Below are 14,064 nucleotides of genomic sequence, written 5' to 3' on the forward strand. Positions count from 1 at the left end.
GAATGGTGATTGGGTTATAATAAGTTTGCCATTCCGTTTGTAACATATCGAAATATCGATTTTCGCCTACATAAAATATATATATTTTTGATCAGGAAGAAATTGTAAGACGATATAAGCATGTCCGTCTGTCTGTGGTAATCACGCTACAGCCTTCAATAATAGCACAGATTCGTCTTTTGTCTGCACGCGGGCTAAGTTCGAAGATGGGATATATCTGTACCGGTTTTTATATAGCTCCTATATAAACCGATCCCCCGATTTGGGGTCTTAGTCTTATAGAAACCAAAGTTTTTATCCAATTTGCCTGAAATTAGAAATCTAGAGTTATTTTAGGACCATAGAGAGGTGTGCTGAAAATGGTGAGTATTGGTCGATGTTTTGGTACAGCCCCCATATAGATCGATCTCCCGATTTTATTTCTTGAGCTTATAGAAACCGAAGTTTTTATCCAATTTGCTTGAAATTGGAAATCTGGAGGTTGGGGTCTAGATTCTGTAGGTTTATCAGAACAATAATTATGTGTGCAATTATGATTTATCGGTCGTTAGATACGTATTAGAAGTATGGGAAACTTGTAATGTAATATTTACACTAAGCAGTGGCGATTTTAAATTAAAAATGTGTGTATTTTTGCCATATTTGCCTAAAACGGAAAAACATATAGTATATGGAGTCTTCGTCTCAATCTTAACAGTTTTTGACCAACTTTGGCACACTTTGCTAAAATGCTAATTGTACACTCTGCGCACAATTTCAAAATATTCGGAGTGAAACTTTGGTCTCCATGGTCCAATCAAAATCGGGCGAAAGATATATATGGGAGCTATATATAAATCTGAAACGATGTCAACCAAATTTAGCATGCATAATAGGAATACTAGTTCTACTCCCTGTACAAAACTTCATGTAAATTGGAGTACAACTTTGGCTGCGAATGATATACATGGGAGCTATATCTAAATTTTAATCGATTTTAATCAAATTTGACTCATTACCACACTATCAATTGTACTCTTTGTGCAAAATTTATACCAGAGCAAACGAAAAAGAAAGAAACTATCATCCCATTTGATTAAATCTAATATTTGTTTTTCGGAGCGGAGTGGTTTTTCTTTTGGAAATAGCTCCACTCCGGGTTTTAAAAATATCGCTCCCGCTACGCTCCGCTCCGTCCAAAAAAAGGGTTCGCTCCGAACCGCTCCGAATCCCTGGTTTAGGGTATAAAAAATGTAATGTACCTTTTAATTTAATTTTCGTTATTTCATCTTCAAATTTAGGATGCATAATTTTTCATATTGGGTCAATATTTTTTTCAGTGTAGGGACGCACATTTCAAAGATTAAGATCCTCAATATAAAGAAAGGATGTTGAAGCAATGATTATGAACTTTCTTTTGATAAAAATTTATTTATTTAACAGAATTTCATTGTTCTCCGCTTCTTTGGCTCGAAATCAATACCAAAATCATTAACGTAATATAAAGACAACATCTTTGGAACTGGGTGAACTTTGTTTTTTTTTTTTTTTCAGTGTAGACCTGTGTCATTGTGCTGATAACGAAATGGTCCCCAAAAAATGTTATTTTCTCATCAAAATATGCACATTGACAATCCTTTCACATCGCAAAATAGCGATAACATCAAAAATTTCAAAACATTTAAGCATTTTAATGGAACAGATAAAATTCAAGTAGGAGATGAGCTACTAGGTGTCAATGTCATCAACTTATTCTTATCACTACTGCTCTCCTCAATATGTTACATTGTCAATGAATGAGATAGATAATAATATAATGAATTAAGTTAACTTATAGCAGTCAAAATTTTATTGCGAAATAAGTCATTCATAGTGAAGGATCAAAATGCTGTAAAACTTCGGAAGTGAATTATACAATGGTAGAGATGTCGAATCCGTCTGAGGTAATAAGAACTATACCAATAATAATAGAAAAGAACCATCAATATTGACTGATATTAGATATGTTACCAAAATTTGATACCATATCGCTTACGAGGGTTGCCTTTTATATTTTGGTACTGAGCAATCCCAACAATCTGCCAACTGACAGCTTAGCATTTTTGAGGTTATACGTAGTCAGAACGTTTTGACCACCGATATTTGTGTTGTTTACAGTTACTTATAAGATTCATCTCACCCAATAAATGGAATTAAATAGTGTGATTATTTTTTTTTTTGCAACTTTCAACATGGACTAACTCAACAACAGTGAATCAATGGGCTTAAATCAATTTTTGGCTATGAAGCTCCGTCAAAGGCCAGTGTTTTTGTTACGGCAAACTGATATTGTCTCAATTTCGCGATAAGTCACATGTATCGTGAGATTGAGACAACCTTAGGCATTAGTGGGACCAGCATACATTCAATATTGCATGAAAATTTGGCCGTCAAAAAAAATTTCGGTTGGTACGTTCTGAATGCATGTTTTAGAGAAACCTCAATCAGAGTGGCAAAAGTGCTTCGACAATTGGTTCAAATAAATGCAAAAGTGTATAGATCTTAAAGGGAAACATTTTGAAAAACAATGAAGCGATTTGGGAGAGTATGGAAGCAAACAATTACTGATCTCAGGGTTGGGAATAGGTTGTGGGAAGGAAAAAAATTTACTAGAACATTAACAATTCTAAATTGTTAAGGGTATCAGCAAGAAAATTCCAAATTAAACATTAGGCACATGAGCCAAAGTGAATATTGTCCTCATGAAATTGAGAGCCAAAATCTAATTAAAGTAGGGCCCAAAAAAAATTATATGAAAACTACAAACCCTAATGTTTTCTTATTTAAAATGTTGTCAAAATTTTATTTCTATAGAAAATTTTGCCACAATTTCATTTCTATAGAAAATTTTGTCAAAATTTTATTTCTATAGAAAATTTTGTCAAAATTTTATTTTTATATAGACAATTTTGTCAAAATTTTATTTCTATAGAAAATTTTATTTCTATAGCAAATTTTGTGAAAATTTTATATCCATACAAAAATTTGTTAAAATTTTAATTCCAAAGAAAATTTGCTAAAAATTTTATTTCTATAGAAAATATTTTTCTTAAAACTTCATATTTTCTTCAGCAGCTACACAGAAAAAAAATTCACGAACATTTTTCCAATTAAAATCTTAATTGAGTTTTAAAAAATATTCAATTAAAAATTTAATTGAATCAACAAATTTTATAATTGAAATAAAAATCAATCACACAAATTAATAGTATCAATTAATTTTTTAATTGGATCAATTAATTTTTTAATTGACTGTCAATTAATTTTTTAATTGATACTATCACTTCTGTGATTGAAGACATTTCAATTAAAAAATTAATTGGATCAATTAATTTCGTGATTGATTCAGAAAAATTTTTTTTTGTGTGTAGGGTTCATTTTGACACTGTCTGCTATTGGGGTCGATTTTCCTGCCTCGGTTACATTTTATTTTATTTATCAAAAATTTTATTTCATTTTGTTTTATTTTGTCAAAATTTATTTGGTAAAAATTTTATTTCCATAGAAATTTTTGTCAAAATTTTATTTCTACAGAAAATTTTCTCAAAATTTTATTTCTATAGAAAACTTTGTCAAAATTTTATTTCTATAGAAAATTTTGTCAAAATGTTATTTCTATACAATATTTTGTAAAAAATTTGATTTCTATAGAAAATTTTGTCAAAATTTTATTTCTATGGAAAATTTTGTCAAAATGTTATTTCTATAAAAAAATTATCAAAATTTTATTTCTATAGAACATTTTGTTAAAATTATATTTCTATAGCAAATTTTGTCAAAATTTTATTTCTACAGAACATTTAGTCAAAATTTTATTTCTATAGCAAATTTTGTCAAAATTTTATTTCTACAGAACATTTAGTCAAAATTTTATTTCTATAGAAAATTTTGTCCCAAAGAAAATTTGCTAAAAATTTTATTTCTATAGCAAATTTTGTCAAAATTTAATTTCAATAGAAGAGTTTGTCAACATTTATTTCTATAGAAGATTTTGTCAACATTTTATTTCTATAGAAAATTTTGTCAACATTTAATTCCTACAGAAAATTTTGTCAACATTTAATTCATACAGAAAATTTTGTTAAAATTTTATTTCTATAGGATATTTTGTCAAAATTTTATTTCTATACAATATTTTGTAAAAATTTGATTTCTATAGAAAATCTTGTCAAAATTTTATTTCTATAGAAAATTTTGTCAAAATGTTATTTCTATAAAAAAATCTATCAAAATTTTATTTTTATAGAACATTTAGTCAAAATTTTATTTCTATAGCAAATTTTGTCAAAATTTTATTTCTATAGAAAATTTTGTCAAAATTTTATTTCTATAGAAAATTTTGTCTAAATTTAATTTCTATAGAAGAGTTTGTCAACATTTAATTTCTATAGAAAATTTTGTCAACATTTTATTTCTATAGAAATTTTTGTCAAAATTTTATTTCTATAGAAATTTTTGGCAAAATTTTTGGGGTTTGAGTTTTAGGGCCCATTTTTTCTGGGCCCATAATTATTCCGCGCAAATATTTCGTTCGATCAAAGAAATGTAACTACCTTTCCTAATTCTAATCCAAAACTTTTGTAGTTTGATTTCAGCAAATGGGACTTTCCAGAAGAGCGAATATGGCTGCATATACCCGAATCAGAAATGATTATCAAAATTTGTACCTTTGTCCCAGTTTTAATATTTGGTCTAATAGGAAATTTCACCATTATACGCTTGATTGTGATGAATCGCGCATTGAGAACACCCACCAATTTAATAATAGCCAATATGGCTATGGCCGATTTTTTGACATTATTAATATGTCCCACAATGTTTATGATTAATGATTTCTATCAAAATTATCTTTTGGGATCTGTTGGATGCAAAATGGAAGGTTTCCTCGAGGGAGCATTCTTAATAACAGCTGTTCTCAATCTGTCGGTGGTAAGCTACGATCGTTTAACGGCTATTGTGCTACCCTCCGAAACTCGATTGACAATGAGAGGGGCCAAAATAGTGATTTGCCTAACATGGTTGAGCGGAATTTTAATAGCATTACCTTTGGCCATATATAGGTCTTACAAGGTAAGAAATTTATTAATTAAAATAATGTTGTAATTTGCAATAGCTTTTGTATTCATCAGGTACGTTATTGGAAAAATTTCACTGAAATGTATTGCAAAGAAAATACTACAATCCTTCCAAAATATTGGTATGTCCTGATAACAGTAATGGTGTGGCTCCCATTGGCTATTATGCTAATTTGTTATACGGCAATTTTCTATAAGGTATGTAAGACATTGAGAATGTCAAAATGATGTGCCTTGAGTTATCAGTGCTATGAGTGTGCCCTCAAAAAATGTAACCAAACTACAACATTTAAAGAAAGGAGTGGTCAGAATAAATTTCGAATTGAATCACCTGATTGCATGAGCTCGGGAGCCACCGTGGTGCAATGGTTAGCATGCCCGCCTTGCATACACAAGTTCGTGGGTTCGATTACTGCTTCGACCAAACACCAAAAAGCTTTTCAGCGGTGGATTATCCCACCTCAGTAATGGTGACATTTCTGAGGGGTTCAAAGCTTCTCTAAGTGGTTTCACTGCAATGTGGAACGCCGTCCGGACTCGGCTATAAAAAGGAGGTCCCTTGTCATTGAGCTTAACATGGAATCGGGCTGCACTCAGTGATAAGAGAGAAGTTCACCAATGTGGTATCACAATGGACTGAATAGTCTAAGTGAGCCCGATACATCGGGCTGCCACCTAACCTAATCCCCAGCTCGATGAAAGGGTTAATTTTTGCTTGTGAGACACGCTAATCGGGCTCTTCCTCTCAAAGAGAAAAATTAACTTTTCAATCAATATGTTATATAGTGCCTGGAATGTAATTCCCGTCATTTCCAAAATTATATATAAATTTAAATAATTTTTTTTCAGCTGGATCGTTATGAAAAGCGCGTTAAGAATCGAGAGCATCCACTAACGGTGTCATATAAAAGGACCGTTGCTAGAACACTGTTTATAATAACCATTGTCTTTGTCGCATTGCGTTTACCCTTTACCATTCTGGTGATTATAAGAGATAAGATAATTGCCAACACCAATAATACAATAAATGGAAGCTTTAGGATGTTTTGGTATACATCGCAATATTTGATGTTTTTAAATGCTGCAGTAAACCCAATAATCTATGGCTATACTAATGACAATTTTCGGCGAGCTTATGATCAATTACCTGAGTGTTTGTGTTGTGGAGGTGTCAAAACTAACCCGACCATTCGTAACCAAGAGGAGGTAGTATAAATTGGTGGAATTTGCAAATATGACTCTATTATTTAAAGTATAATTTAATCATTGCAGGTTTGTGGGAAAACTTTATCCAATTGTTTTGAAAGATATATATCCTGTTTTTGTCCTAGATCCAAACAAATATTGATTTTCAAAATTGATAGTCAGCAGAACCGTAATATGGAATTTGAAAAATATTCCAACTTTGAAGAGAAGACAATGCAGATGCCAGTAAAGCGGTGTGAAAATTCCGTATCTATTGGGGAACATATGTAGTAGGTAAATTTATTTATTTGCATTTATAAATATTCAGAAAGCATTTAAGATCTTGGATGTGATAATTTTATGCTTTTTGTACATGTAAATTACATTACATTATAAATATGAAATATTAAATATATAATAATAAAAATCGTTGTTAAAAAATGTACTGATAAATATCAAATTTATTTAATGATTTTAGTATTTATATGTAACTGATTTCTACTGGTTTTTTTATTTTCTTGTCAATATTTTTCTGATGTCGAAGCACTTATCGACCTCATCATCATATTTCAAGTTTGATCTAAATAGAGCTTCCATTTGTGAGAAGTTGTGCCACTTTACGTTACTAACAGCCTGTTTCTGTATGTCGAACGAGCTCTATCTATCGACCGAAATGCATAAAAACAGCTGATTTTTGGTTATAAATTCAGCTGTTTGTTTCCATTTCAGTCGATCGATAGAGCTCGGTCGACATACAGAAACAGGCTGTGTATGTCGAACTATCTCTATCGGTATTTTTATTCAATTGTCTTTATTATGCGTCCATGAATAGGATGACAGAGAAATATTGGTTTTAGATGTTAGTCCATTTTTTACATTTTCACACACGATTATATTTTCATCTAGTCTTATCAAAATAGGGTTGGAAAATATAAAAGGCATTGATTGCGAAATATTTAATATTTCTAAATTAATTGATTCAAAAAAGTATCCGTGAAAACAGTCTTTGTTGTCTATTACCTTTACACATTCATAAAAATATCTTAATGTCAGTACTATGTTCGCTTTTCGCGTTGAAATTTTCGCGGTTATTTTATTAAAACAGTTCAACAAAAGCAGATAAATTAACTCAATTGATGCGCAGTTTCTTGTTCCTCTAAATTTCGGCAAGACTTTACAGGAATACGTTTGTTTTCATTTATAATTTTGATTATATCAGTAAAAGTAATCGCGAAAATAAAATAATTTTCAACTCGAAAACCGAACAAGGTGGGTACTCCTTTAATCAGTAGAATTAGCAATACCACCTTATTGCAACACAACTCTATAGATGTAATAACGCTACCTTTCTTATATAGTCCCAATAAACACAAACGTTTGAAAAATACTAAAATTCAATAATTTTTCAAACATTTTTTCAAAGGATTAGGGTAATATTCAAGTTGAGAAATTGTTGAGAAAATCGCGTTCTCAACAAAAAACAGACATTACCCTCAACAGTAAAATTCAACACAATAGCAATAATTTCTCAATTGTAATCCTCAAATTGAAATGCATTGCTACTCAATAATTTCTCAAACAGTTTTCAATGTGATAAAAATAAAAAATTAGCATTGTTGCGAATACTTTCAAACCACAATTTGTATGAAATTCAATCCTAGTTCTAACTGAAAGTCAATACTAAATTTCTAGAGATTTTGCAAATTTTATTATTTTTTTCGTTAACAAATATAATAATCTTAAAAATAACATTAATAATATATAAAAATAATAATATAATACCAATCAAAATGTAATTATCTTATTAAACGTATTAATAAATAAAACTATGAATACAACTTTAAATATCTTAAACATTTTTACATGTATAATTCCATAATGTTGGTGTCAAATAACTATTAATTAATATGCTGGCAATTTGAAATAATTACTATCGAGGAACTTGCTGGCTTGTGTGTTAGAATAGATTCCAGCAAGAGGAAATCACAAAATATCAAACTGATGACGGGATGTAAATTGATGTAGTGCACATTTTCATCCAGAAGTTCTTGATATAGGAATTGTTGCACTTTGTTTTAATTGGTTGCACTTTGTAAGTTTTCTGAAAACTTTTATTTGTTGTTCCCTTCATCGGTTTTTCATCGGCCAACATCTTCCAAGAATATACCATCCTATGATTTTAGTTTTCTGCAAAACAATCGAGTTTTGTGATTTCCATTATGTTTTCATTTCACTTTTTATTTTGACTTACCAATTTGTATCTCTTCCAACTGACCACATACTTCGTGATTTCCTCAAGAACGTTGGTGTTACAAAATTGTTGTTATTAAAATAATGGCAATTTTCAGGAACTTGATGACCAGATAATTGGAATAAATTTCCAGCAATTTCAATTCACAAAATAACAAATTAAACCGATGATGCGATGTAAATTAAACTATCGATGTGATGCGAATTATCATCCAGTAGTTGTTGATATGGAAAAGTTTTTTCGGTTGCACTTTGATTTATGGAAACTTTCTCTTCTCGATAAGCCACTATCATTTTTCATCGGCCAGCCTCTTAATGTGTCCAAGAATCAGCATCCAAATATTTTAGTTGTCTGCAAAGAGATTTGATTTTAGTGACTTCCTTAAAGTTTTCATTTCGTGTTTTAGTTTTACTTACCAATTATTATAAGCAATTTCAATTGATTATTAAAAAGTTTCCACATTTTTGTATTTCTTCCACGAACTTTGTTGTCCAAAGTAGTATTGAAAACCATGTGGTTTTTTCGTTGCATTACAGGGTAGTGTTTTGTCAAAGTTTTCTCCAATTATCTTCAACACATTTTCAAAGTTTTCGTCAACATTTTGCCAAATTGGTTGTAATTCGCAAACAATTTGAAGGTGTATTGAAGATGAGCTGTTTCAAGTCAAGTTGGATTTATGTTGAAAATGATATTTACCCTCAAACTGAAAAGGTGTTGCATTTGAAAAACGCTCATCCTGTGTTTATTGGGGTCCTAGTTAAACATAATAAGAATAATCTGGCAACACTATCTGAAATTTAGCATTCGGATTAATGAATGAACAGTTACTTTGAATTTTGCCGAAGATAACTGTTTAATTTGCAAAGTTAAACATACACTCGTAATTTTAATGGAAAAAACATGGAATTACTGAAACTTATATCATGTCTAAATGTGTTTATATTGTTGTTGTGCGTGGAAAATATCATTACTTTCAATGTAGATTTTTATTACAATTACAATTTGCATGTGGATCCATTCAACTCAAAGATACAAAAACGCGAATTGCAAACACTTACAGTGGGAAAAGGTATGAATGGTGCTATTATTTCTATAGTATGTCGTTAGTCCTCTTCTGTATGAATGGTGATGTGTATGGTGTCCTTTCTGTATGGTATCAAGTAAAATTAGAAATCATATGTATATAGAAAATAAGACGCTCAAAAACATTAAATTATCAAATCGTGTTCATTTATTTTTCTTCTTCTTCTCTGACACAAACATCTGCATTTATTTTTGGTTAATTATAGTTAGTATATAACGGTACTATAAAGCTTAATAATTGTTTAATAAGTGACTCCTCAACTAAGGTCCTAACGGGCACAGGGTGGCATCTCCCTATCATGTCCCATGTAGACCGAAGATACCCAATATTTGCATTTTGATATCTCTAGACTGGCTACGACAGTGTCTGCATTGCTCAATGAACGAAGCAGAAACAAGTTTAGTTCGTTTTTAGCAATTATACATGCTCGATTTTCGTTACCGGTATTATGCAAAAGTTTGAAACCCGGAGTGCTTAATTCACAGATCTTGTTCTTATGTATGTATGGTTCTTGAATAAGAACTATATCTATGTCTCCTTTCACCAGGAGAACTTTTAAGGCAGCACAAGCGGCCTTACAATGGTGAAGATTTATCTGGAGGAACCGTAGAACCATCCAAATTTTCAACCACCGTCACATCAGCCGCTTCAATTGAGTCATCAAGGGCTTCCTCTTCACAGATCTCGGTGACTCTCGCAACAATCCGCGGTTCAGCTTTGGTGAGGCTTGAGCCTGTAGAAACTTCCCGCATATGATTTTCGCCATAGTCTGCAGGTTTTATGTCTCCTTCGGCTTCGCTAGGAGATTTTTTCACTGCTGACTCTACCGGAGGCTTGTCCGTTTCGGTATCCTTTGGCTGATCGCTTTTGTATACCTTCATATGGATATCATGAAAGCCATAACATACGCGTCCTTGGGTCTGGGCTAGATGTGGCAGCGACTCTATGTTTAATATAAACACCGCATGTCGTCTTGGTCCATCCACCTCATCCAAACGACCAACCTTCCAATCGGCGGTTGGAAGATCTGGGTTACATTCTTTTAGTCTCTCTAGTATTGACTCAGGATCAGGAGGGTTTGCCGGTATCCATGCATGTGCTCTAGGTTTAGCCGGTATGTCTTTTTTATCGACTAACTCCAAAGCGGCTCCTTCCCAAACTTCACCAATTAGCATCAATGCAGCTTTAAAGCAATCCATAGACCTCTGGTCCGCAAAAGCTATTAACTTAAATCGTCCTTGATACCATCCAGCATCTTGCCGTCGAGAACTTGGTCCGGGAAAATTTTTTCGCACCTCTGAGTAGACACCAGACATCGCGTTCTCAATTTCCCCCCATTTTTGCTTTGGAATCATACCGTCCAATGCTCCTTTATTAATAATAGCCATCACAAGGCTGTCTTTTGCAACTGAGGCAAACGATCTTTGATCCCGTTTAGAGGATGGCAGCTCATCCGGTGATCGTTCCCTTTTTCCAGCTTCAAGAATTTTAAGGAATCGCTTTGCTTAGCCGACAACGTGCTTGGGTCGACTGATCCGAATTTCTTTCGGATAAACAAAGCATTTCTTCCTTGAATCTCTTTCGAGAGGGACTGCCTCCTTTTGATGTCGTCACCTTAGAAAAGGTTCGACTTGCCAAAGTGTCACCGCCAGTCGACCCTCTACAGGTCGACTAATTGGGCCTGACTCTTGGTCGCTGCCCAAATTTATAACTTCAGTCGTTACCCGTCCACTGGGCCCTGAAATTAGCAACCCAGTGGATGACTTTGAATTTCGCTGCATGGTGGTTTATTATTTCCACCATACGTGAAATTCGTAATAAGTACTTATTACGATGAAATACTCCGCTATTAGAAAACACGTCCGTTCAGTTCGACGGTTGGTGCAATAAGTTCCATTTGTGAGAAGTTGTACCCCGGGGTTAAAATTTAAACAAAAACATGGCACGTTGTATTATGTCCATAGGAGAAATTTCACTCGCATCGTTTTGGGGTAGCATGAGCCCGCTTTTAATTCATAAACAGAGGTTACAAAGATGGCTTTCGGTTCGCGTTATCAATTTTCAGGTTGTCGATATCCCGGAAAACAAGGCTTTTCCGGCAAAATGTTTGATTTAGGCCCTTGTTATAGCCAAGTCCGAATGGTCACAAGCATTACTGGGAGGGGGATAATACACCATTAAAACTTTTTGGTGTTCGCTCCAAACTAATATTGAACCCATGACCTTTTGCATGCAAGGCAAACATAACATGGGCTATGCTAACCATTGCACCACGTTGGTCTAAAAAATTGTACTTTTACATATTCCTTACTTTTACATATTGCGGTAAACCCAAAAGACATGGTTCGCATTAGCCCACTTTGTATTCTGTTCATAGGAGAAATTTTCTAACCTTGGAAGGCTTACCACTCGCATTGTTTTGGGGTAGCGTGAGCCCGCTTTAATTGTTAAACACAGTTCGCAAGGTTGGCTTTAGGTTCGCGTTATCAATTATCAGTTGGTCGATATCCCGAAAAACAAGGCTTTTCCGGCAAAATGTTGCTTTAGGCCCTTGTTATAGGCGAATGGTCACAAGCATTACTGGGAGGGGGATAATACACCGGTAACAAACTTTCGGTCCAAACTAATATTGAACCCATGACCTTAACCTTTTAAAATTTTACTTTTCATATTCTTTTTAAAACACGTTTTTTGCTAAATTTAAAATTAAATTTTCTTTTAAAATATACTCTACTACAGAAGAGTATAAACAAAGAATAAAATGTTTGTGTTTTTAGCGACTTGGTAAGTAGTTTTTTTCCAAAATTCAGGCCTAAATGAACGAAATTTGGCCAATCTCTAGTAATGGGCTTGAAAATCAGGTATCAAGTAATTTAAACAACCAAAAACCTTTTGTGATATCTTTCGAAGCCTCTCCCAACAAATACGTCACTTTTGGATTTTTCTCAAAACCAACCCCCTCCCATTTGATAAAAACACCATGTTTTTTTTCAATCCAATCCAAATAATTCTTTTTTCATATATCCAGAATTGTGCGATTCCAAATACTTTATAAATAATCCCATATTCATAACAGCTTCTTCATTCTCCAAATCATCGCAAAATAATTGTTCCTTAAATCCTTCGAAACGCCGCAATTTATTTAGTTTTTCTCTAGGTTTTCGGGCAGCTTCAATTTTACAAATTGTTATCTTTTGCCAACGCATTCCTTTGATAATTTGCCAAAATGTTTGAGTGTGTTCTTTTAATCCTTCGACACATATAATACCTGGCTTTCCCGGTCGACTAAAACCACTCAGATCCAGATTACGTGATTGTTTGACAATCTCCTGTCGCTTCGCTTTCGATTTAATGTGATGCGAATATATCCACAAACGTTCAAAATCGATTAAGTCATTTTCAGGATTTCCAGGTAAAGATGATGTTATTGCAATATCCTCAAATTCATTTGCATTTCTTTTGATCAATTCATCAATATGATCTTGTATCCAAGACAAAACTTGGAAAATGTAAGTTTCATCCTTATCCATAGTCTCTATGAAACTTTCCAATTCTTTCTTCAAATAGATTTCTTTATTTTTACTCAACAATGGAGTATGAACAATAACAATTGCATTCTCAAGTAGAGGATACAAATGAGGTAGTTCAATACGGACTTCCAATTTATTTTCCACTCTGTCAGCGAGACCGTTACATTGTAAAACGATATTAAAATCCATATGGGCTTTTAGATATTTTACAATATTTTCATTGGAGGGATTTTCTAGAAATTCATTGAAGTCCGTAATAACACCTGGATCGAATATATGCATTTCGCCTGGTGAACAATATATAGACGAGAGCATATCAATTTCCTCCAATTGTTTACTAATGCAATTTTTATATACATCCAACTGGTCGCACATAGTGAATCTACATTTAAATAAAACAAAAAATGTATTAAAACAAAAAAAAAAAATAAATAAAATAAGAACATAAGTAAGTATAATATTTATTGCAACTCTATATGAATTTGTGCGTAATTTAACTAAAATAACTATATATCTAACAGATGATGGAAATAGAAATTTGATTCAATACATTTTTATTTTTAATACATTTATTTTTAATACATTTTAATACATTTCCAAAGAAATTCTAATTAGTATTTAATCAAAACACCGACATCTCTATTGCTGCTAACTATGTTTATATTTACTACATGTCTAACTATGTTTATATTCGTCATTAGGAATAACATTTTATTGCTTGGTATACAAATGCTAACGCTTTATGTTTTCTTTTGAAGATTCTCTGTCCTTTGTTGGATTTGAAAAAGTGGATATTGTTCCGGTACTATTTCCTATAGACATTTGTATTATACCATTAGATACAGGCATAAAATATGCAGCTGCACTACATTTCGCTTCTAAAAGGATACAACATTTTGTTGTGCTCAAAAGCAAGGTAAA

General features: G+C 32.4%; 3 protein-coding genes and 1 long non-coding RNA gene across 6 annotated transcripts in view; 2 read left to right on the forward strand and 2 right to left on the reverse strand.

Annotated features, from left to right (window-relative positions):
* The window catches only part of LOC142240385 (RWD domain-containing protein 2A), a 35,750-nt gene that overhangs the window by 9,618 nt on the left and 12,068 nt on the right, over positions 1-14,064 (reverse strand). For 2 of the 3 annotated variants that reach the window (XM_075312093.1, XM_075312092.1), the window contains exon 2: positions 12,577-13,525. The exons of the other annotated variant lie outside the window; for it this stretch is intronic. In XM_075312093.1, coding sequence (XP_075168208.1) covers positions 12,604-13,518 — 915 coding nt within the window. In that variant the 5' untranslated portion in view covers positions 13,519-13,525 and the 3' untranslated portion in view covers positions 12,577-12,603. Of the gene's footprint in view, positions 1-12,576; positions 13,526-14,064 lie in introns of those variants that run through there. 3 annotated transcript variants of the gene reach the window in all.
* Positions 1,896-6,691, forward strand: LOC142239628 (neuropeptide FF receptor 2). The gene is made up of 5 exons (XM_075311420.1): positions 1,896-1,922; positions 4,603-5,088; positions 5,148-5,291; positions 5,943-6,299; positions 6,366-6,691. The coding sequence occupies exons 1-5, from the start codon at positions 1,896-1,898 to the stop codon at positions 6,567-6,569; spliced, it is 1,218 nt and encodes a 405-aa protein (XP_075167535.1). The 3' UTR covers positions 6,570-6,691.
* LOC142240477 (uncharacterized) lies at positions 8,124-9,264 on the reverse strand. The gene is made up of 3 exons (XR_012723288.1): positions 8,946-9,264; positions 8,530-8,880; positions 8,124-8,465 (listed from the first exon to the last, which is right to left on the reverse strand). It is a non-coding gene; the product is annotated as an uncharacterized LOC142240477 (long non-coding RNA).
* The window catches only part of clos (closca), a 37,302-nt gene continuing 32,605 nt past the window's right edge, over positions 9,368-14,064 (forward strand). The window contains exons 1-2 of the mRNA XM_075312089.1: positions 9,368-9,598; positions 13,902-14,059. Coding sequence (XP_075168204.1) covers positions 9,430-9,598; positions 13,902-14,059 — 327 coding nt within the window. The 5' untranslated portion in view covers positions 9,368-9,429. The remainder of the gene's footprint in view (positions 9,599-13,901; positions 14,060-14,064) is intronic.

The sequence above is a fragment of the Haematobia irritans genome, chromosome 5 (assembly GCF_050003625.1).
Source record: "Haematobia irritans isolate KBUSLIRL chromosome 5, ASM5000362v1, whole genome shotgun sequence".
NCBI lineage: Eukaryota > Metazoa > Arthropoda > Insecta > Diptera > Muscidae > Haematobia > Haematobia irritans.

Excerpts from the sequence above, each read along its gene's own strand:
- LOC142239628 (XM_075311420.1), top strand. The coding sequence starts at position 1,896 with ATGGTAGAGATGTCGAATCCGTCTGAG. Across the intron at positions 5,292-5,942 it reads ATACGGCAATTTTCTATAAG|CTGGATCGTTATGAAAAGCG; the intron begins GTATGTAAGACA and ends ATTTTTTTTCAG. Across the intron at positions 6,300-6,365 it reads CCATTCGTAACCAAGAGGAG|GTTTGTGGGAAAACTTTATC; the intron begins GTAGTATAAATT and ends TAATCATTGCAG.